At 39.1% G+C, this 23,896-nt stretch overlaps 1 protein-coding gene across 3 annotated transcripts in view; it reads left to right on the top strand.

Moving 5' to 3' along the window:
* Positions 1-22,660, top strand: part of triqk (triple QxxK/R motif containing) — a 63,960-nt gene extending 41,300 nt beyond the window's left edge. For 2 of the 3 annotated variants that reach the window (XM_072262639.1, XM_072262729.1), the window contains exons 3-5: positions 6,771-6,856; positions 18,320-18,436; positions 22,020-22,660. In XM_072262639.1, the coding sequence (XP_072118740.1) occupies positions 6,771-6,856; positions 18,320-18,436; positions 22,020-22,133 (317 nt within the window). In that variant the 3' untranslated portion in view covers positions 22,134-22,660. The remainder of the gene's footprint in view (positions 1-6,770; positions 6,857-18,319; positions 18,437-22,019) is intronic. The other variant, XM_072262824.1, reaches the window with a different exon arrangement.
* Positions 22,661-23,896: the final 1,236 nt, after the last annotated feature.

The following is a 23,896-nucleotide window of genomic DNA, read 5'->3' as shown; positions in this document are numbered from 1 at the left end:
ATATTATGGAGGCTAGTGCCCCTGATGGAGCTGGCTAATTTTACAACTCTCTGAAGCTTACTTTGATCCTGTGCAGTAGCAACCCCCCCCCCCCCCCCCATCCCCGCTTTACCCAACAGTCATGCAACCAGTTAGGATGCTCTCCATGGTACTTTCGTAGAATTTCACGAGTGTTTTTGGTGACATATCAAATCTCTCCAACTCTTAATGAAGTATAGCTGCTGTGCAAAAGGGAACAAGTTATATAAATACTGTACAAAAATAATAATGAAATATTAAGAGCATGAGTTACAGAGTTCTTGAAAGCAAGTCCATAGTTTGTGGAATTGGTTCAGTGTTGAGCTGAGTGAAGTTCAGGAGTCTGATGGTTGAGGGGTAATAACTGTTCCTTATCCTGCTGGTGTGGGACCTAAGACTTCTGTACCTCCTTCCTGATGGAAGAAGCGAGAAGAGGGCATGGCATGGATGGTGGGGTCCTTGATGATAGACAGATGCTGCTTTCCTGCAGTAGTGCTCCTTGTTGATGGTGAAGGCTTTACTTGTGATGGACTGGGCTGCATCCAATACCTTTTGTAGGCTTCTCCATTCAAGGGCATTGGTGCTTCTACACCAAGCCATGTTGCAACCAGTCAGTATGCCATGCATCTACAGATGTTGGTCAAAGTTTTAGATGGCATGCTGAATCTTTGCAAACTTCTAAGAAAGTATAGGTGCTGCTGTGCCTCCTGTGAGAGGTTGTTGTTGCTCCTTGGCTCCATGCAGCAATCCCATCAACTGTATATTTACACATATAGATCTCCTTTCTACTCCTGCAACTTTGGCTTATATCACAGACTGCTCCCGGATGACTTTGAAACATTATTCCAGTAAAGTAGATCACCATTTTTTCTTCCAAAATTTCTACTTGCCGTCTTTGCTGCGCACTTGCTCTAAGCCCCTGTTCTTCAGTAACTTCAGTCTTCATGAATTTTCCAATGGAAGATCTTGCAGTAATACATTAAAATTTAAAAGTGTGCAGTTCCTCTAAATATAACATTTAATTTCTTTTACACTTATTTATAATTTTACTGTTTTAGTTTTTTTCTACTTCTCAGCTTATTGTTCTTGCCTACCAACAGTATAATAATCTGTAAATTTATGCTAAGTAATTTGCAAAGTTAATCAATTTGTCAGAGTTGAGAGTAATACAAAAATTTATGTCACCAAGAAATTTCTTGTAGCTGATTGGATAGCATGCATTATTCATTGGGATTCACTCATATTTGATTTTTTTTAGAACACAGTATCAGCTATGGTAACTAATCGTATGACTCAGAAATTAGCAACTGTTTTTCCTCGACATTTTTTCCAGATAAGGCCGAAAAATAAGATTTTATGTGTTGTAACGTCAGCTGTTTGGCAATATAAAATTAAATGTTATGTCTTAATAGCTTCATTAAGATTTCAAATTCAAAGGAATGTTTATTTTTAAAGCCCACTCTGAGACTTTTTCCTTTCCAAAGAGTTGCTAAAAATAAATAACAATTTTGTACTTGGGCTGTTTACAGGGTGTCAGTGGATGGATCAGTTAGGGTCCCTCAACTGAATCTCTTTTGCCCATTCTTTAATCATAAAGGCATTGCTGGTTATGCCATGGAAGTAAGCCCATCATGTTTTATTGGCTCCAGATCAGAACTAATTCATCTGCCTTGCTTTTTATCCATAGTCCTGTGACTCGCTCTGAATTAAATATTTATTCACTTTTCACTCAGCTGGTGCATTTATTTCTTCCATAACTGCTCTATGATGAAGCTTTCCACACCCAAACAGCGTTCTCTGGTTAGTCTAAGATCCTGGACTTGCTCACAATGACTACTTCAAATAACCTTTACCTCACATCATTTTATTATTGTCCCTCTTGCCAGAGAAAATACTTTAGAAATTAAGCCAATCAGAGTCTTTTTCATAATCTTAATTGTGTTTTCTCCTAACTTTCAATGAATCAGTGGAATATCCTGCCGATTTCAAGCTTATTGCAATAAATGATCATCCCCGTATTATTCCAGTGGACCTGCATTGCCCTTTCTCTTTTAGTAATACCTTCATTTTCCCAGTCCTTTTACTTGGGCTTCAATCAGTTGAATTGCAGTAACGTTGATGTTAAATAGAGGAAAAATGTCATCCTAGGACAGTCACTGAAGACCGACATGTACAGTAGTTACACACAATTAAATGGTCAATTTATATGTTGATCTTTATTACAAGAGGATCTGTGTATAAAAGTAAAGATTCCTTACTGTGATTATATAATCTCTCAATCCACCAGATCTAGAGGGTTAGTGGAAATCAAAAAAACAGTTTGCAGTTGTGTGTATGTTCACTCTCCTCCCGCTGCTGTAGTGTTGTGTTTCTGTTAAAGCCACAATTTCTGCCATCTATGCCGAGCATCCTCCTGGCAGTGCTCCTGTAGCTAATTCCTCTCCCGTCATCTAGTCCGTGCTTTCCCATCTATATACCTCGGGACCCACTTATAAAAACCTTCCTCTACTTCCCCTTCCATTGGTGTTTCCTTTACACCAGTATCTTGCGCCTGCTCTATTTCCAGTTTTAGGATGGCACTTGTGGGGTTTATTCCAGTATCTCTCACTGTTGATACTGATTTGTCTTTGGGGATGAGAACTGTCTCCCAAGTTGTCTTCCGACTGTCTGTGACTGCTCTCAGCTTCCCTGTATTCGACCTCAATGTGCACAGTGTAATGATCTGATTAGTGTGAACAGTACACAAGACAAGCTTTTCACTGAATGTGATAATAATGATGGGTTGCTTCACACTCTGCACAGTACTCAATTCAAGCTGCAGTTGATCATAAATTCTTTATCCGTAACTATATTTTAAAATATTTTATGTTCCTGATCAGGCCTTTAGCTTTAAATCTGGAATTGTAGATTTATGGCTTTTGCAGAACAGAGAGAGACAATTCAGCTACTCAGGGTCTGTTTTGGTTCTCTGAAAGAGCCATCTGCTTAGTCTCATCCTCCTGCCCTTCCCTATGGATTTTTATGTATTTTTCGTGTTTGCTCATTTCTTTTTAAAAGTAAATATGGATTTTGCAATCATCCAGCTCTGGGACAGCATTTTATCAAAAAATATATACAGTACTGAATATGGGCATCACCGTTTGAGTAATCACATGAAATTAGGGTAATTTGTGTGCCACTTGCAGAGAACTGGACACTGAGTTCCAAAAACATTTCCATTCAATTTTAATTCTGGTTCTAAGTTGTGTTGCCTCTAATTCTACAAAACCCAAATTATAAGCCAAATCTAGCATTTACTCTATATATTCTTTCTGACATAAAACTTTATTTAAAATTGCATGAGCTGGAGGCATTTCTCATTACTGTCGCGATAACTTAAATCCTGAATCAAAATGCAAAAGTCATTCAGTATTTGTAGCTTGAGATCTATCTAACTGTGATAAGGCCAGTCTAGCAGAGTTGATTCAAAAGTGTTCTGGTTCCTAATGAATTGGGGTCTGACAGTGAAATGTGAAGTGAGTCTACTAGCTTCCACAAGACTGACAGAGGGCCTGAAGAGATGCTTTGATTTTATTTTTACAATGCACCCCAGCTCTGAATAGTACAATGGGACCAAAGGGATTAATGAAAGGAGTAAGTGGAGTTGAAGGGGTGTCAGTTTAAAGATCCTGCTTCAATTACCAGTGTGGCAGAGGAGTACCATAATTGCTGACAATTATGGATCAACATTTTTAACTTCTAACACTGTGGAATTATGCTTAGTATTATGGCTGGAGGAATTTGGCTCAAAGATGAAAAAACAATCATTTTGGATGAAGGAGCAGAGAGTACAATCTTTACACATTTTGTCTGTATTCATACAATTTCCTAAGGGTTAATTTGAGAACTGATGAAATTTGAAAAGATTACCTACATCCCAGAGCTTTGAAAGAAGTTGATTTAGAGATGGTGATGTTCTGTTATCATCTTCCAAAGTTACTTAAGATGATTCAACTGTTCCTGTGGATTGGGGGTAAGTGAATGTGGCCCACTTTGTAGAAGGAAGGACGAGAGAGTAAAGAGAACAACTGACCTATTAGCCTAACATCAACAATCTGGCAAATGCTGGAATCTATATTGAAAGTAATGATAACAGAACACTTTCAACAGAATAATACTACTGATCAGGGTCAGAAATTAAACACTGCTAACATTTAGTACTAAAATATATTGTGTACATAAATTGTGAGATTTAGTGTAAATTGGCATCAAGGTCAGCACAACAAATGAGCCGAGTGGTTTGTCCTATGCTGTTTGCTGTATGTTCTATAAAGTTGAAATAAAATAACATTTAAAATTCATATCCTTATTTTCCTGTCCCTCTGCATCCAGGTTCTTCCCTTTCTTCACTATTTCTTTATTCATACCCTTTGAGATGTGAGATCTTCCATTTCAATTCCAAAACAGACAGTTGCATTTCATATTCTAGGATATGAAGATTTGGACACTTCTTCCTACTGTCATACTACTCAATGTCCTTGCCTTCTTAAATGGTGCTTATTAAACCAACTCTTTGACTCAGTGTTTGGTCTTATTCTCCAATAATTTATTATGTTACTCAGTGTTTCATTTTGTTTGATAATATTCATTGAATTGAATTGACTTCATTACTTACATCCTTTATATACATGAGGAGTAAAAATCTTTATGTTATGCCTCCATCTAAATGTACTAGTTATAGTAATTTATAATAAATAGTATGTACAACAGAATAATCATTAAAACTTAGAAATACTGTTGTGTCAGCATGATGAATCAGTCTGATAGCCTAGTGGAAGAAGCTGTCCTGGAGCCTGTCATTCCTGGCTTTTATGTTGCGGTACTGTTTCCCGGATAGTAGCAGCTGGAACAGTTTGTGGTTGGGGTAATTCAGGTCCTCAATGATCCTTTGGGCCCTTTTTACACACCTGTCTTTGTAAATGTCCTGAATAGTGGGAAGTTCACACCTACAGATGCGCTGGCTCGTCTACACCACTCCCTGCAGAGTCCTGCGATTGAGGGAGGTACAGTTCCCATACCAGGCAATAATGCAGCCAGTCAAGATGCTCCCTATTGTGCCCCTGTAGAAATTCTTAGGATCTGGGGGCCCATACCAAACTTCTTCAACCGTCTGAGGTCAAAGAGATGCTCTTGTGCCTTTTTCACCACACAGCCGGTATGTACAGACCACGTGAGATCCTCGGTGAGGTTTATGCCGAGGAACATAAAGTTGTGCACCCTCTCAACCCCAGATCCATTGATGTCAATAGGGGCTAGCTTGTCTCCATTCTTCCTGTAGTCCACACCAACTCCTTTGTTTTTGTGACATTGAGGGAGAGGTAGTTTTCTTGACACTGCTGTGTCAGGGTGATGACTTCTTCTCTGTAAGCTGCCTCGTTATTATTTGAGATTAGGCCAATCAGTGTAATATCAGCAAATTTAATTAGTAGATTGGAGCTGTGCGTGGCGACACATTCACGGGTTTACAGAGAGTAAAAGAGGGCGCTTAGTACCCAGGCAAGGGCCCTCTACCCTCCCCTCTCCTCCCTCCCTCCCTTCCTCAGTACACAGCCCTGTGGGGCACCTGTGTTGAGGGTCAGAGGTGAGGGAGCCCACTCTTACCACCAGGATCCAGCTACACAAGGCAGAGTGAAGGCCAAGGTCTCTGAGCTTCTTGTCGAGCCTGGAGGGAATTATGGTGTTGAATGCTGAACTGTAGTCCAAGAACAGCATTCTCACATAATCATCCTTCTCCAGATGTGTAAGGATGGTGTGTAGAGCTGTGGTTATTGCATCATCTGTTGATCGGTTGTGTTGGTAGGTGAATTGTAAGGGGTCCAGTGTGGGTGGTAGCATGCTGCAGATGTAGACCTTGACCAGACTCTCAAAGTATTTGCTTATTATTGAGGTGAGTGTGACAGGACGCCATTTCTTCAGACATGTTACCTTGGTCTTTTAGGTACAGGAACAATGGTGGATGATTTGAAGCAGGAGGGCACTCTACACTGGGAGAGGGAGAGAGTAAAAATGTCTGTTAGCACACCTATCAGTGTGTCGTAATCATGTGAAGTACCTTGATATATTTTACTACTTTAACAGAGCCATATAAATATTGTACATGCTATTATTAGTAAGAAATTGAACATTGCTAACATTTAGTACTGAAATGTATGGTAGTGTGTGTAATTTTGATACAGACAGCAAAATAATTCTTCCTAGTTGTTAACTGCAATGTAGTCATGGTCTAAGTCAATAGAATAGAATTTTGGAAGTTAAGCACATTAGATAGTAACAAACATGTTTGTTTAGCCCAGTAAACTAAAGGCCAGTTTCATTCTCCATTCTCCATCCCCTTTTCCCTGTGTCACCTCATCTCACCAATCAACTTCCCAGTTCTTTACTTCACCCCCACCTCTAGGTTTCACCAATCACCTGGTGGTTCTCTCTCCCCTCCCCTCTCTCCCCAGCTTTTAAATCTACTCCTCAGCTTTTTTTCTTCCTGTGCTGCCACAGAGTTTCAGCCCGAAATGTCGACTGTACTTTTTTTCCATAGATGCTGCCCGGCCTGCTGAGTTCCTCCAGCATTTTGTGTGTGTTGGCCAGTCTCTCCCCTGGGATGTTAATTTTAATTTGACATCATACATCCCAATTTGCTAATAATGCTCAATAGCTGTTTGAAAAGTCATTTTTATAAGATATAGTATATGTAAGTAACATTTTGTTTTTGCCTTTAGGTAAACAAGATTATAAGAAAACCAAATCAGTTTTAAAAGCAACGCGATTGAAAGCAGAAGCAAAGAAAACAGCACCAGGAATAAGGGTGTGTGTGGTTGTTTAATAACCTTCATTAAATTTAAATAGGTGCCAGATATTTTTTTTTCCTTAAAGACAACTGACCCAAATACTGATTAGTTCTCTAAAATATTGTTGCTAATATTTAAGAATCCATGCAGACATAGGGGAACTAAGTATTTCTGTGGCATTGCACTTAAAACAAATTACTTTATGCCTTTGGTGATAATTGAAAGTAGGCTAAAATTATTAGCAGCATAGAATGATTAGGCACAGAAGGAGCCCATCCACCCACATACTTCTGCTGGGACTTTGGTTAGCTATTGGGTTTATCCTACTGCACTGTGTACTTTTTGCACAGGGTCAATAATTTTATTTTCTTTATTGAATGTTATTTTTATAACCACCCTCTCAGGCAGAGCATTCCATGTCACAGGCATTAGCTACTTACAAAATTGTTTCTCATGTTACTTTTGTTTCTTTACCCAAGGATCTTAAAAGTGCCCAGTGCAGTACGATAATGCATCTGAGGCTTTACTTATGGTTTTTAAAAAATTAGAAGGAATTATGTAAAAATAATGCAGTCCTTTTGTGTAATGAATTCCAGTTTCATTTATGCCCCACAGTTGCAGTCCTTCAATTTCCATGAACCTACTCAGTTTCACTATCTTTTGTTGCCTGTTCCCTTTATTAACTATCAATCAGCTTCTTATATGCTGCAATGGTTCTGTATTTATCCATTCACTCCAGCGATGCCTTCACTGTGAGGAACTTTCTCCTTTTTAGGCTGGATCTCTTGCCTCTAAATGATGGGATGGTATAAAGAAACGATGTTGCTTCCCTTTATTAGTCAAGGCATGAAGTTCAAGAATCAGGAAGATATGTTGTAGCTTTATAAACCTCTGTTTATAAAGCCAAGGCTGGAGTATTGCATTCAGTTCTTGTCAACCCATGATAGAAAATGTCATACCCATGTGGAGTCTTTTGAGTTGGTGCAGAAGAGGTTTACCAGGGTTAGAGAACATATGCTGAAAGGAGATGTTTGATAAACTAGGATTATTTCCTCTGGAGCAGTGGAAGCTGAGGGGAGACCTGAGAGGCACAGATATAGTAGATAAATGAGATCTTTTTCCTTAGGATTGAAATGTCTAATACTGTGCTCTATCGGATCCATTTCCTTTTGTTCAAAGGGCATCTCCCTGTATAAAGACTGTTTGACCTGAACAGGTTGGCCATTGATATAGCTACTGTATCTTTAATCAACCAACTTTATGTGGAGTTGAGTGTCTTGCTTTACTTCAATATTCTGAAGTTCCTTGAACTCCTCTGTAGAAAGTGAGGGTTACCTGTCAAATGAACAGAGTTTACTAAGTTATAACAGTTTCCTTTCATCTTCAGGATTAAGGTTTGATCTGGACTATAAAGATGCAGAGTGGGAGAATCTCAAATTAACTACCTTTAGGTATGGTTATGCATTGTAGAACTGCACTTTAAATAGCATTAATACTAATCACACCAACTGCATTGTGATTTGTGATAAACGTATGACATCATTCATCAGTGTTATGTGTGCTTTTGTATAATTCTTCGCATGCAACAAATTTCAATTATTTTTGTAAAAGTTTGCTTCTTCTAACTGAGTGTCACTGAAGAAACAAATATTATGCCATTCACTATTCAACAATACTATATTTTGAAGTATTCCTATTAATCTTTTTGATATGAGACATATTAATAATATTTTTCTCATTCCTTCACTTTGCTAGGTGAACAAGATCATCTTTTTCAGTTTTGTATGCGGTCTATTTCTTGTGCAACTTGCTGATTGTGAGTGTGCACTGTGTGACTCATTCTGTGATTTAGAAGTAAAGTCCACTGATATGTATTGTATATTTTAGGCATCCAAATATAAAGCTCTTCAAGTAGTCTTTGCACTTGTCAAAACTCCTCCATTTTAGTCATCCAGAATCAAGAATGTTCCTGAACCGCCTTTACTTCTGTTCAAAATGCATCTGCTAGTGCAAAGAATGCTTCACCTGAACAGGTTGGCCCTAGGACGCTTGGAACTCAGGAGCTCAAAATTTGAGGCTGCACACCTTGGTCAAGGAAAGATTTGTTTCTCTTTCTTCGTGTGTTTTTTTTTCTGCTGTTAGAGCAAAGCAAAGTTTTTCAAAGTGGGAGAGTCCATAATATAGGTGTTGCTGTCAGGATAGTTTCTTCATTGTTTGAACATTCCAGTTTTCTTCTGAAATGTTTTATGCATGCACTTGTCCTGTTTCTTCTGCTACATATTCATTCTTTGGTCCTGACTGATCTTTATTTGGGAAAACGCTCACCTGACATCTGCACACAATTCCTGGCCCATTTCAACTGGTGCATAACAATCCTGGTCCTGACACTGGTCGTATTGGCTTTGATTAGTTCAGTTCATCATCTGCGCTTCTGTGTTTGTAATTCTATTTGAGCCTTAAGAATTCCGAGGCAGCATTGATGATATTGCTCTGAGGCCCTTTGATGGTTTTGATACAAAACACTGGATTCACAGCCATAAAGAAGGTTTTTATGACCAAGGCACTGCATATTAATAGCTTGGTTGAGGTCTGGAGATAATAATGTTTGAAAAATAGCTCCCCATAGACTAGAACATGCAAACCTCATTCTATGCTGTTTACTTTGTCAATATGTTCTTTGTAGGAAAGAAAATCACTTGGTGTTGTAAAGTTCGCCATGTTTTCCAGTTCTTATGCATCTTTCTTGATACGTGATGGTGTTTTCTTATAATTGACAATGTCTCCCAGAGCCAGTATATACTTAAAAAGAGAGACTTAAGGTTCTGTAAGATGCTATAATCTGGAATTAAAAACACATTGCTGCATAGAACTCAGCAGGTCAAGTAGTATCTATAGACGGAAAGGAATTGTCAGTGTTCAGGATGAGATTCTGCATCAGAACCGCGAGTGTAGAGGGGAGCCGGCTGCTATAAAGAGAGAGGGAGGAGTAAGACAGGGACCAATAGCTGATAAATGGATTGAGTAGGGGTGAGGGAACCAGGTGAAAGGGGATCTGGTGAGTCAAGTGCATAGGGAGGAAGTGGATGGCATTGTGAGGGAGGGGGGAGTGCGACAGAATGGGTGATGCGATCTGGAGGAGAGCTATGTTAAATGGAACAAAGATGAGGCAATCCAAAATGGATCAGAAGGGAACACAGCAGATAAGGTTACCTGAAACTGGAAATTCCTACGTTAACACCATTGAATGGTAAACTACCTGGCAGAATATGAGATGCTGTTCTTCCAGTTTGTTTTGAACCTTACCCAGGATATGACGAAGGCCAAGGACGAGCAAGACAGTATGAGAAGAGGATGGGAAGTGCTTGGCCTTGCTGATGTAGGGGAGGCCATGTTGGGAGTCATGAGTTCAATAAATGAGGTTGGAGGAGGTACTTCTGTTTTTTTGTTTTCTCTGTTTTGTTTCCTTTTCTTTTTCTACTTATCACAAATGTGCCATCATCTCCGATTTCCACTCCTATCTGTTCCCACCTAGTTACTACTGCCCATCCTCTCTCTCCTCTTCAGTCTACCTATCACCTACTGCTCCTGCTCCACTCCCCTGATCTCCTATTTATACCAGCTATCTTCTCCCTTCACTCTGTCCTAATGCAGACTCAACCCAAAACATTGACAATGCATTGTAAATGCCGTTTGACCCACTGTTCCTCAGTTTGTTTTTTTTACTCAAGTTCAAAGTAAATTTATTATCAAAGTACATACATGTCAACATATACTACCCTAAGATTCATTTTCACAATAAATACCGAGAAACAAAGTAGAGTTAATGAAAACTGTACATGAACAGAAACAGACGACCAACCAATGTGTGAAAGACAACAAATATAATAAAATAAACAATAAATACTGAGAACATGAATTGTAGAGTTCTGGAAAAAGAGCCTATAGGTTGTCGAATTTGTTCAGTGATGTGAGTGAAGTTATCCACTCTGGTTCAAGAGCCTGATGGCTGAGGGGTAGTAACTACTCCTCATCCTGGTGGTGTGGGATCGAAGATTCCTGTACCACCTTCCTGATGGCAGCAGCGAGAAGAGAACATGGCCTGGATGGTGGAGTCCCTGATTATGGATGCTGCTTTTGTGCGATAGCACTCCTTGTAGATGCACAGTGGTAGGGTGGACCAGGCTGTATCCATTACTTTTTGTAGGTTTTTTCCATTCAAGGGTATTAGCATTTTCATACCAGGCCATAATACAACCAGTCAATATACTCACCACTGTGCATCTAAACAAGTTTGTTAAAATTTTAGATGACATGCCGGATCTTCGCAAACTTCTAAGAAAATAGAGGCACAGCTGTGTCTTCTCTGTAATGGCAACCTATATGCCGGACCCACAGAAATGATGATGCCAAGGAACTTAATACTACTGACCATCTCCACCTCTGATCCCCTAATGAGGACTGGCTCATGGACCTCCAATTTCCTCCTCCTGTAGCCAATAATCAGCTCTTTGGTTTTGGTAATATTAAGCGAGAGAATGCTGTTGTGTCACCGTTCAGCCAAATTTTCAGTCATCCTATATGCTGATTTGTCATCACCTTCAATTCCTCCAACAACAGTGGTGTCATTAGCAAACTTAAAGTATGGCATTGGAGCTGTACTTAGCCACACACTCATCTGAAAGAACATTGATCTAATTTTAGTACTTCTGGAATGTTTATACACCTGTTTAATACCGCCACAAGCAAATTTTATTCTTTTGATTGATCATTATTTTTTGCTTGGGGGGAGAATAAGATGTGAAAAGATGACTGCAGTCAAATTGTGCACGTGGATTATCACCATAGCTTAAAACAACACACCACAAATCCTGTTACGTCTGAGAAAAGTGGTGCAAAATGACATCTGAAATTAAATTGAGATAACTAAAATGTAGTTTACTGAAGGAAAATTGGAAAGTAAAGAACCTTATTAATGATAGTACTGAAGCAAAATATTTGGGGCTCTGGCAGTTTGAAATTTGAACAGGCAATACTGGAAATAGAAGGTCATGACTGAACCGTTCAGAAACAGTTTTATTATTGATGACATGATGTGAAATTTGTTGTTTTGGCAGCAGTTGGTGCAAGTACATAAAATATATAAGTTACAAAAACAAATTGTGTAAAGAAAGGATTAACAAGATGGTGTTCATGGTTCATGGACCATTCAGAAATCTGATGGCAGAGGGGAAGAGGTTGTTCCTAAATCATTAGCTGTGGATTTGTAGGCTTGTGTACCTTCTCCCTGATGGTAATAACAAGAGGGCATGTCTTGGCTGGTGAACATTCTTTATGATGGACACCACTTTCTTGAGGCATCACCTTCAGAAGCTGTCTGCGTCGGTGGGAGCGCTGAGGCTGTGATGAACCTAGTTAGGCCTACAACCCTCTTCAGCCTCTTCCAGTCCCGTGCATTGGAATCTCTAATGCAAACAGTCAGATTTCTACCCACCATACATCTGTAGAGATTTATAATTCTCCTCAAAGTCCTGATAAAAGTTGTCTACCGTCTTCATGATGTGTTGGGCCCAGATTTGATCCACTGAGATATTGATGCCAGGAACTTGAAGCTGCTCAACCGTTCCACTGCAGACTTCTCAATGAGGGTTGGTTTATGTTATCCCAATGTCAACTTCTGAAGTCTACCATCAGTTCCTTGGTCTTGCTGATGTTGAGTGCAGGGTTTCTGTGACACCACTCAACCAGCTGATCTGTCTCACTCCCGTAAGTCACGTTGTCATCATCTGAGATTCTGCCAACAACAGTGCTGTCATTGGTGAACTTATAGATTATGTTTGAGCTGTGCTTAGTCACACAGTTACGAGTGTGGAAGGAGCGGAGCAGTGGCTGAAGCACACATCCTTGACATGCACCTGTATTAATAGTAAGGAAGAGGTGTTCTGCCCGTGGTTTCCAATAAGAAATCAAAGATCCACTTGCAGAGGAGGTACAGAGACCCAGGTTTTGTGGCTTGGTTATCAGAACTGAGGGAAAGATGTAATCAGTGAACAGTAGCCTGACAAATGTCTTGCAGTTGTCTAGATGCTCTAAAAAAGAGTGGAGAGCCAGTGAGATTGTGTCTGGCGCAGACCTGACACATTACATCAATAGACAAATTACATCAGGTCGAGGACCTTGCTCAGGCAGAAGTTAATTCCAGTCATAGCCAACCTTTCGAAGCATTTCATATGAGTGCTACTGGGTGATAGCTATTAAGGCAGCACACCTTGCTTGTCTTGAGAACTTAAGTGATTGCTGTTCTTTTGAAGTAGGCAGGAATCTCAGACTGCTACATGGAGACGTTGAGGAGGTCCTTGAATACTCCAGCCAGTGTTTGATACAGGTTTTCAGTTCCCGGCCAGGTACCATTCATCAGAAATATAAAAGGTTAGAGATTTAGTAGATTTTAAGGGAGAAAGAAAGGGATTTTGAAGGAATAAAATGGAATGTTTTCCTGTCCGATTCAAGGGAGAAAATGACCAAAGGTCTTTACTTCAAGAGGTTAAATATCATTTTAGTTCTCCACACATCTCCTATTCAGACCTCGCTGTCCTTAGCTGCTGACACTATTTCAACAAAGTATTGCATAAGCTTGAATAGCAGCATAACATTGTCCAACTTGGCACAGTACAATTTTTTTAACTCTATCATATTCCTTATTTTTTGTTCTTTCTGTTGATCTTCATTTTCTCTTAAACTTAAAATGCAGTTTATTTCTAAGATACTAAGTCAGTCTCTCTCTCTCTCTCTCTCTCTCTCTCTCCCTCCATAGTTGGGAGCTTAACATCAAAGGATATACTTTGTATCAAAAGGACAGGCAGGAAGGCATAGGCAGTAGTGTGGCTTTTTTATGTAAGAGATGGAATTATATCTTTAGAAAGAGGTGACATAGAGTCAGAGAATGTTGAATCTTTGTGAGTGGAGTTAAGAAATAGCAAGGGTGAAAAAAAAGTTATGGGAATCATATACAGGCCTCCAAATGGTAGCTAAGACGTGGGGTTGAGATTGCAAAGGGAGCTGACAAAGGTATGTAATAAAGGTAACAATTATATTGGGGGACTTCAATATGCAAGGGGATTGGGAAAATCAGGTTGGTGTCGGAACACAAGAGAGAGAATTTGTTGAATGCCTTTTTAGAGCAGTTTGTGCTTGAGCCTACTCGGGGAAAGGCTACCTTAGATTGGGTGTTGTGTAATAACCCAGATCTTATTAGGGAGCTTAACGTAAAGGAACCCTTGGGAGACAGTGATCATAATATAATTGAATTCATACTGCAATTTAAGAGAGAGAAGTATGACTCACACGTATCTGTATTGCAATGGAATAAAAGGAATTACAGAGTCATGAGGCAGGAGCTTGCCCAGGTGGATTGGAGGAGGATATTGGTGGGGATGACAGCAGAGCAGAGATGGTTGATGTTTCTGGGAATAGTTCACAAGGTGCAGGATAGATATGCCCCACACAGGAATAAGTTCTCAAATGGCAGGTGTAGGCAATCGTGGCTGACGAAGGAAGTTAAGGACTGCATAAGAGCCAAGGAAAAGGGAAATAAAGGTAGCAAACGTGAGTGGGAAGTTGGATAATTGGGAAGCTTTTAAAATCTAACAAAAGGCAACTAAAACACTAAGAAGGGAAAAATGAAATATGAGAGCAGACTAGCCAATAATATAGCGCAAGATACCTAAAGTTTTTCTCAGTTATATAAAGAATAAAAGAGAGTTGAGAGTTGATAATGGAACACTGGAAAATGATGCTGGTGAGATAGTAATGGGGACAAAGAAATGGCAGATGAACTTAATGGGTACTTTGCATCTGTCTTCACTGTGGAAGAAACTAGCAGTGTGTCAGAGGTCTGTGAGTGTAAGGGAGCAGGAGTGAGTGCCTTTGCTATTACAAAGGAAAAGGTGCTGGGCAAACTCAAAGGTCTTAAAGTGGATAAATCACCTGGACCAAATGGACTACATCCCAGAGTCCTGAGAGAGGTTGCTGAAGAAGTTGGATGCATTGATCATGATCTTTCAAGAATCACTTGATTCTGGCATAGTCCCAGAGGGCAGGAAAATTGCAAATGTCACTTCACTCTTTAAGAAGGAGGAAGTCAGAAGAAAGGAAAATATAGGCCATTTAGCCTAACCTTAGTGCTTAGGAAAATGTTGGAGTCCATTATTAAGGATGATGTTTCAGGGTACTTGGGGACTAATGACAAAGTAAGTCAAAGTCACATGGTTTCTGTTAAGGGAAATCTTGCCAGACAAATCTGTTAGGGTTCTTCGAGGAAGTAACAAGCAGGGTAGACAAAGGAGAGGGATTGGATGTTATTTACTTGGATGCCACAAATGAGGCTGGTTAATAAGATAAAATCCTATGGTGTTACAGGAGAGATACTGACATGGTAGCAAAATGGCTGACAGGCAGGAGGCAGTGAGTGGGAATAAAAAGTGCCTTTTCTGGTTGGGTGTCAATGACTAGTGGTGTTCCTCAGGGGTCAGTATTGGGACCGCTACTTTTCACAGTGTCAGTGGTTTAGGTAGTGGAATTGATGGCTTTGTGGCAAAGTTTGCAGATGATACAAAGATAGATGGGGGTAGATAGTGCTGAGGAAGCAATGTAATTGCAGCAGAACTTAGACAAATTAGAAGAATGGGCAAAAAAGTGACAGATGGAATACATTGTTGGGAAATGCATGATAATGCATTCTGGTAAAAGGAACAATAGTGCAGATGATTATCTAAATGGGGAGAAGGTTCAAACATCAGAAGTGTAAAGGGACTTAGGAGTTCTTGTGCAAGACTCCCAGAAGGTTTATTTACAAGTTAATTCTGTGGTAAAGAAAGAAAAAGCAATGTTGGCATTTATTTCAAGGGGAATAGAATGTAAAAACAAGGAGATAATGCTGAGCCTTTATAAGACATTAGTCAGGCTGCACTTGGAGTATTGTCAACAGTTTTGGACCCCATATCTGAGAAAGATTGTGTTGTCATTGGAGATAGTCCAGACGAAGTTCTTGAGAATGATTCCAGGAATGAAGGGGTTAACATATGAGGAGCATTTGGCAGCTTTGGGCCTGTACTCACTGGAATTTAGAAGAATGCAGGGAATCTCATTGAAACCTATCAAATATTGAAAGGGCTAGATAGGATGGATGTGGAGATGATGTTTCCTCTAGTGGGGTATCCAGAACTGGAGGGTATAGCCTCAAAATTGAGGGGTGACCCTTTAGAACAGAGGATTGGTGGAATTTTTCTAGCCGGAGAGTAGTAAATCTATGGAATGCTCTGCCACAGACTGCAGTGGAGGCCAAGTCTGTGTGTATATTTAAGGCGGAAGTTGATCGTTTCGTGACCATTAAGGCATCAAAAGATATGGTGAGAAGGCAGGTGTATGAGGTTGAGTGGGATCCAGGATCAGCCATGATGAAATGGCAGAGCAGACTCAATGGGCTGAATGGTTTAATTCTGCTCCTATGTCTCCTGGTCCAAGCATAGTCTATGTGGAGTCAATTGCAACAGCATGGAGTTCTTCAAATTACCAAAGTCCATTGTCACAAGGGAAAGATTACCATCTGAGTTTGAATCCAAAATTTCTTCTATATCTTAGGATGATTTAGAGCAGAGGTTATCAAAGATCAAAGAAATGATACAGCAGGAAGATCCAGATTCCTTCTCTGTGGCCCAAGTTCTGCTTTAGCCTTTGGCTGCAGAATAACTCTACTTTTTGGGACACAGTAAGTTTACATGGTGGTGAATATCAACTATGCCCAAGGCTTAATGTCTTTGAGGAAAATCCAGCAGCATCCTAAAACTCCCTGAGGCATACTTTACCCGTGTAATTTTGTATTTTTATAAATATTCTTTATTTCGATAAAATCAGTGACCCATCAATATTGTATGGTCTTACATGGTCATGGTCATACAGGAATGTGTTATTTTCCACATTGTACAGATTCGTTCATCAAGTTACCTAGAAATAAAGTTAATCAGTTTATTACAGTCGACACTCAGCAGAAGCCTTCTCATATGAAAAAACAAGAATATTAGAAATGGCCATGGCACTGTATCTGCGAATTGCAGTGGTTATTTCAAATACTCCTGCTGTCCACTGGGCTCAGCAGATGGAGTTTGCAGTTGTGTGTCACTTGTTTATTACATCCTGAAAAGATTAGTAGCTATGTGGCCAGATGGGTCTGTGAGCACAGCTGTGGATACAGGAAAATAAATGGAAGCTCTCTTGCACAGTCTTAGCCTCTTGAGATGTATGAATGTAGCGATTAGAACAAAAAAAAAGCTTAAGTAGTCTATGGATGTTTTTCTTACAGATAAACTGTCCCTAAATGGATATAAACATTACAGTAGTTGAACATTATATCGAGTTTGTGTGAGTTAGTTGTGATATATTTTTGATATTACAGGACAGTACAGCCCTTTGATCGTGTTATTATTTCCTATTTTCTTAACCTTATACTCTGTCAAAACTGTAGCTTGTGGGTTTTTCCACAAACTCACATTCTTTTCAACAGCCATCTGTTCTGATGAACCATCAGTCAGGGTAGAAGAGTCCCTCACACTTCTCATTTTAAAGTTAGGCCCTTGTCTCTTTCTAAGTTTGTTAGCTTGTTGCCCTACAATATTCCAGCTGGTAGTCCAACTCAAAACACACTAAACTCTCCCAGAGGTGGCAGACTTGTTAAAAACAGATGTGATTCAAAATCATTCTGGTGGAAATTTGTATTTTGTGTATTATGATCAGGAACCTTCGATCGCATCAATTCTGTCAGTGCTATTGAAGTTTGACACCTTTTAATGACTTGTGAGTCTGTTAAAGTTTGGGCAAGTTGGCTTTGTATTCTGCATATTATTACGTATTTTTGGGGTACAATCTGATAACAGACTTTAGATAATGATTATACATTTAAACAGCCTCCTCCCAGAAGTAAATGGGTGAGGACCACATGCATTTAAACATCTGCCAATAGATTACACCATAGGAAACTTGTGGTTTTCTAAACCCCATTCTCTAGTTGTACTTCACTGCCTTGCATCTCTTCTGTCCCAGTCCAGTTCAGAAATAGACCATACTAATCTTCACAATAGGAGCCCCCCACTTAAGTAAGAGCTAAATCAGCACATGTATTCCTTTTGTCACAAGCTGAAGGGTCCCTGGGCACTTAAAAATATCCTTTATGGACCCATTTTCAAGCTCAGTTTTTAAAAGAAAATGTTCACAATATGTAGATTGTTGATTCTAGTTAAGCTGTGGAACTATTTAGCTCTCAATACATAACTGCTGTAATTTTAAGTATATTATTTTAGTGCTTTAATGCAGCAGTGAGTTTGTTAGAGTAACCAATCATGTTGATGTGTTATGAAGTCACGTTTTCCTGCTGTGCAAATTCCAGCTAAGGGCCTTTGTCCTGAAGCATTAACTCTATTCTCACCCTACAGATTTTGCCTGGCATGCTGAGTACTTCCAGCATTTTCTGCGTGTTTTTTTTTAAATTTTGGTTCAGATTGTACTCATACAACACATTCTTCATGATAGAAATGACAAGAACCAGCAAGGTAAAAGTACAAAGAAATGGAAATTAGATAAATACTGGGTTGTTACATCATGAGCAGGAATGTCTACTGCTGAAAATCTCACTTTTGACAGAAAGTTCAATTGGTCTCAGGACATACTCTGGTAAAATATTGAAGATACAAGGGCAAGTAAAGTGCAACATTTTTAATAGTGATAAACTTCATTAGAATTGTTAATAGTCTTAGCTTACAACTTAGGAAGGCTGACAACCTTAGGCAAGAATTGGTTAAGAAAATTGCATGTGTTTACTGTTCAGACTGAACCAGGCTGAGGATTCTGACATAGATAGGGAGAACCCAACATATACCTTGTGAGTGCTGATTTTCCAGTCATGGCTTCAGAAAACCATGAGCCAAGACAGCCAGACAGACTTCTGAAGTGAGTCAATAAATATCTTCTCAGTGATTAGACCAGTTCATATCCAAACATTGATATGCAACCATTTTACAATAAAATATTCAAGTGTTCGACTGATGGAATTCCTGTGTAATTCTCTGCCACAGGAAACAGTTGAGGCCAGTTCATTGGCTATATTTAAGAGGGAGTTAGATATGGCCCTTGTGGCTAAAGGGATCAGGGGGTATGGAGGGAAGGCTGGTACAGGGTTCTGAGTTGGATGATCAGCCATGATCATACTGAATGGCGGTGCAGGCTCGAAGGGCTGAATGGCCTACTCCTGCACCTATTTTCTATGTTTCTATGTCTATGTATGATGAAGGATACCTAAAATAGGGAAGTAAAATGATCATTCACAGGTTGACTCTGTGGTTAAGAAGGCATACGGTGCATTGGCCTTCATTAACCGTGGGATTGAGTTTAAGAGCCAAGAGGTAATGTTACAGCTATATTGGACCCCGGTCAGGCCCCACTTGGAGAACTGTGCTCAGTTCTGGTCACCTCACTACAGGAAGGATGTGGACACTATAGAAAGAGTGCAGAGGAGATTTACAAGGATGTTGCCTGGATTGGGGAGCATGCCTTACGAGAACAGGTTGAGTGAACTTGGCCTTTTCTCCTTGGAGCAACGGAGAATGAGAGGTGACCTGATAGAGGTGTACAAGATGGTGAGAGGCATTGATCATGTGGATAGTCAGAGGCTTTTTCCCCAGGGCTGAAATGGCTAACATGACAGGGCACAGTTTTAAGGTGCTTGGAAGTAGGTTCAAGGGGGATGTCAGGGGCAATTTTTTTATGCAGAGAGTTGTGAATGTGTGGAATGGGCTGCCAGTGACGGCGGTGGAGGCAGGTACAATAGGGTCTTTTAAGAGACTCCTGGATAGGTACATGGAGCTTAGAAAAATAGAGGGCTATGGGTAACCCTAGGTAATTTCTAAAATAAGTGCATGTTCGGCACAACATTGTGGGCCAAAGGGCCTGTATTGTGCTGTAGGTTTTCTATGTTTCTATATTTCTTTCTAATAGCTTGAGACATTATATCAATGAAACTGAGAACATAATATGAAAGCTGTTCCCAGAAGCTTTATTTGATAGCCAAGTATTAAAGTAGTTCTGGAAAAATTTGGTGCCAACACTTAAGTCTGTGAATAGCGCAGGGCAAAATCATCAAAGACAGCCATACATAAGTAAAGATGGCCAATGCAACCATTTCCATGAGGTCACATTGTTCTTGACAGAGGGCTTGCTGGTCGTTACTGATGGTGATTCTAAATAGATTTGATTTCGGTACATGAGATCACGCATATTGATCAAATGTGCAATTGAGAAGTTAAGAGTGATTTGTGTAACTTATAGTATACCTGATGATTTAGTGTCAGACAAAGGACTTTAATTGTTCCAATGTTACATTTGGTGCAAGGATATCGAGCGATTATTAAAAATCCAGCCACTAAAGGTGGAGCTGAAAGGAAGGCTTTGAAGAGACAAATTTCATTCAAGGTTGTTCAAATTTAACACGAGTCATTGCTAAGTTATCTTCCTACCTAAGTATTCATGCAATATGGTGACAGGGTTCTGTGACGCAGTTCAAACTGACAGAACATTTGATATATAGACAATTTTGATCTTACACCATCACTTGAAGGAGAGAGTGGAGCTATAGCAGTTTAAACAAAAACAAAATCATAATTTGCAACCTAACAGTTCATCAGGACTGTGCCAAGAGAAGCAGGTCAGGCAACAAGAGTGTGAGTGTTAAACGTGACAAACAGGAATACTGCACAGAAGTGGATTATTGGTGAAGTACTACGAATTAGAAGTAATAAATCATACGTGACTGGGGTAAAGCGTGGGGTGGGAATCTGCATGTAACATAGCAGAAAATACAAAAAAAGTAAGTGATCATAAATTTATTCCCAAAATGGATGTAGAAAAAAGCTACAGTAAAGGATATGTGTCAGTGTAGAATTGAGACAACATTTTACATTTTGGTCAGATCAGGCAGTGAATATAAAGTCAACAGTGATAAAGCAGATTAATACAATCTGCAATAGCTGTTTACATGTAAAACCCTCTTTCAGAGAGAGAAAGTGGTGTTATATTTGTTTGTAAACACACAAGTGGGACACACGTGCTTGTGATGTTATGGGTAATAGTTATTGCTAAAATATACACACCTATTCTGAAGATACTGAATTTCCACGAGATTTTTATAGATAGTAATTAAAAATTCTACAAGATTGGCTCACAGACCACTTCCAAATTAAATACACTTGTGGCTGACAAATATTTGGAAAAAAATGTTAGTTTTATAGAAGGACTGTATATGCCCCTGTGATAAATATGTAAAACTCATTAATGTTATTGGTTTCTAAGTTACGTAATATTAGAATATTGCCATTCTGATCTTTTTTTACAATTTCTGTTCTGACAATTGTCATTAGTATTAGTCACAATCCCCAGTTCCATTAAATAATAAAATGAAACGTTTAATATTGCATAATCACAGCATCTTACCAATAGCTTCATATCATGGAGAGCATTGAGTATTAAAATATTCCTTTACAGTATAATCACTGTATTTGGATGTGAGCAGCATGCTTCCATTTTTTCCCCTTGTCAGTGAAAACAAGTTTATTTTAGAGTAAATTGCTTTAACAATTATATAAAGCTAGAAAGAATATTTGACATTAAACTGGATGTTGCATGAAATCTCGTTACATTCCGTACTGATAGATGAAAACAGATGAGTATTTGAATGCATATTACCGATAGAAATCCTGGCATCTCCTTATGTTTTATGCAAAATAAGGGTCTTCCCTTTGTACCGGGGCAACCCTTCCTGTTTGCTGCACATGGAAGTATGGTTTTCAGGAATGGTATATTCTTCTTTGCCAAGGCAAAATCATTCTACAGTTATTTTCAGAATAAACATCTGGAAATATGCATGTTTGTTTCAGTGGTTATTTCTTTGGAAAGTAATCTGTCACAGCCTCATGTAGAGAGTTATATAATATAAACAATTTAATTGTTAACATTCAGAAATAAAATGCATCCTGTTTGTTTCTGAAAAATATCCACTTGGAGTAAACAGATTTTATTTCAATATCAGTAACAGTCCAGATGTTTGTTCAATGTTAATATTTATATGTTTTTCTTTTTTTGTAGGATGTGACACTCATCATTGCAGCTATGGTGATTTTACTTGTGGCTATTTATGGTTTCTTTTATCTGAAACTCACCACAGAAGTTGATCTTAATCCAGATCTGGATGAAAATTAACAATAGAATGGTTCTTTCAAGGATACATAATCCTCTGTGAAGCATAAATAAACCACTGGGGTTTATAGATGGATGTTGGACTACAAAGGAAGCATATATGACTTTTCAGGTTTCATATACCAAGATTTACTTTCAACAAATTCAGCAGATTTACAAGCCAAGTCATGTGCTCAAAGGAGTGCATTTCAGAATATTTTAATTGGTGCTCATTAATTTTTGAAAATTCATCAAAGTTGCTGGTGAACGCAGCAGGCCAGGCAACATCTCTAGGAAGAGGCATAGTCGACGTTTCGGGCCGAGGCCCTTCGTCAGGACTAATCCTGGAGATGCTGCCTGGCCTGCTGCGTTCACCAGCAATTTTGATGTGTGTTGCTTGAATTTCCAGCATCTGCAGAATTCCTCGTGTTTACGTTTTGAAAAGCTGAGCAGTATATGGCATGAATGCTCTGGTTCAATCAGAAACCTGTACTGACATGTTCGACGCAAACAACAGGAATTCTGCAGATGCTGGAAATTCAAGCAACACACATCAAAGTTGCTGGTGAACGCAGCAGGCCAGGCAGCATCTCTAGGAAGAGGTGCAGTCGATGTTTCAGGCCGAGTCCTGATGAAGGGTCTCGTCCTGAAACGTCGACTGCACGTCTTCCTAGAGATGCTGCCTGGCCTGCTGAGTTCACCAGCAACTTTGATGTGTGTTGCTGACATGTTCGACAGTTGGTTGCAGCTGAGTTGCTGCAATGTATTTCACTCCTAAGTTGGGTACAAAGAAATATCACTTGTTACTCAATGTGCATTGGTGGATAATAAGTGAGTCCATGATCAGGGTTGGTTGTATATTGCATACTGACTGACTGATGTTTTTAGCCAATGACAAGACAGGCAAAAATTAGCAAGACTAAAAACCAGCAGGAAGGAAAATTTCTCTTTGAAAAATATCAAATATCAGTACTAACACCAAGTTTGTAAATAAGACACTTTTGTCTTAAGGTGATCCAAACAATATACCACTCTATTGTACCAGAAGCAGTCCAAGTACAGCAGCAGTTTTACAATTTTTGAAATGGAGATGGGCAAATGAAAGTAACTATGATTAACGATGAAATCAATAAATATGTTGCTAACAACTTAGTTAGGTTGTATGTTAGGTTTTAAGTGGAGAAAGCATTATTGATTATGGGAATTGGCTACTTCAGATTTATGGGTATGAAGTTGCAGTGGTGAAGTAACTAAAACGGTTGTCTCACGTTGCATTAACTCTAATAGGAACAACAGCAATAAAATCAGTAGTAATTGTACATAGATTTAGAAGGACATGTTGCAAGAACAGCATTACAACAGATAGCTTATGTGAAGCACTGTTTTAACTTTAAAATAATCTTGTCAATTCTTTTCATCATGATTCAATCCTTTAATAAGTAAATGTAATTTTTAAATTTTCCAAACCTGCAGTCTGACAATTGATGAGTATATTGATTTGAGAATGCATTTCTTGTGCTTTGGAATATTATTTTCACAACTTTAACCATACTGTTAATGGAAAGACAATCTCTTATTTGTTGACTTAAATATATGTGCATGGTATATTAAGAAGTATTATAAAGCTTAATGTGTTTTGCCAAGCACGCTTGTTTGTCATTTAATTAATATGGTACATTACGCAATTATCTTTCACATACAAAACAGCATTAACAAACGCCTCACATCCATGACAACCTACAGAAACCAAATGGAAAATTACCTATGTGTTTATTTTTCTTTCCCTC

The sequence above is a fragment of the Mobula birostris genome, chromosome 1 (genome assembly GCF_030028105.1).
Source record: "Mobula birostris isolate sMobBir1 chromosome 1, sMobBir1.hap1, whole genome shotgun sequence".
NCBI classification, from domain to species: Eukaryota; Metazoa; Chordata; class Chondrichthyes; order Myliobatiformes; family Myliobatidae; genus Mobula; species Mobula birostris.
Note: the sequence above shows the minus strand (reverse complement) of the source record. Positions and strands in the feature narration are given on the sequence as shown.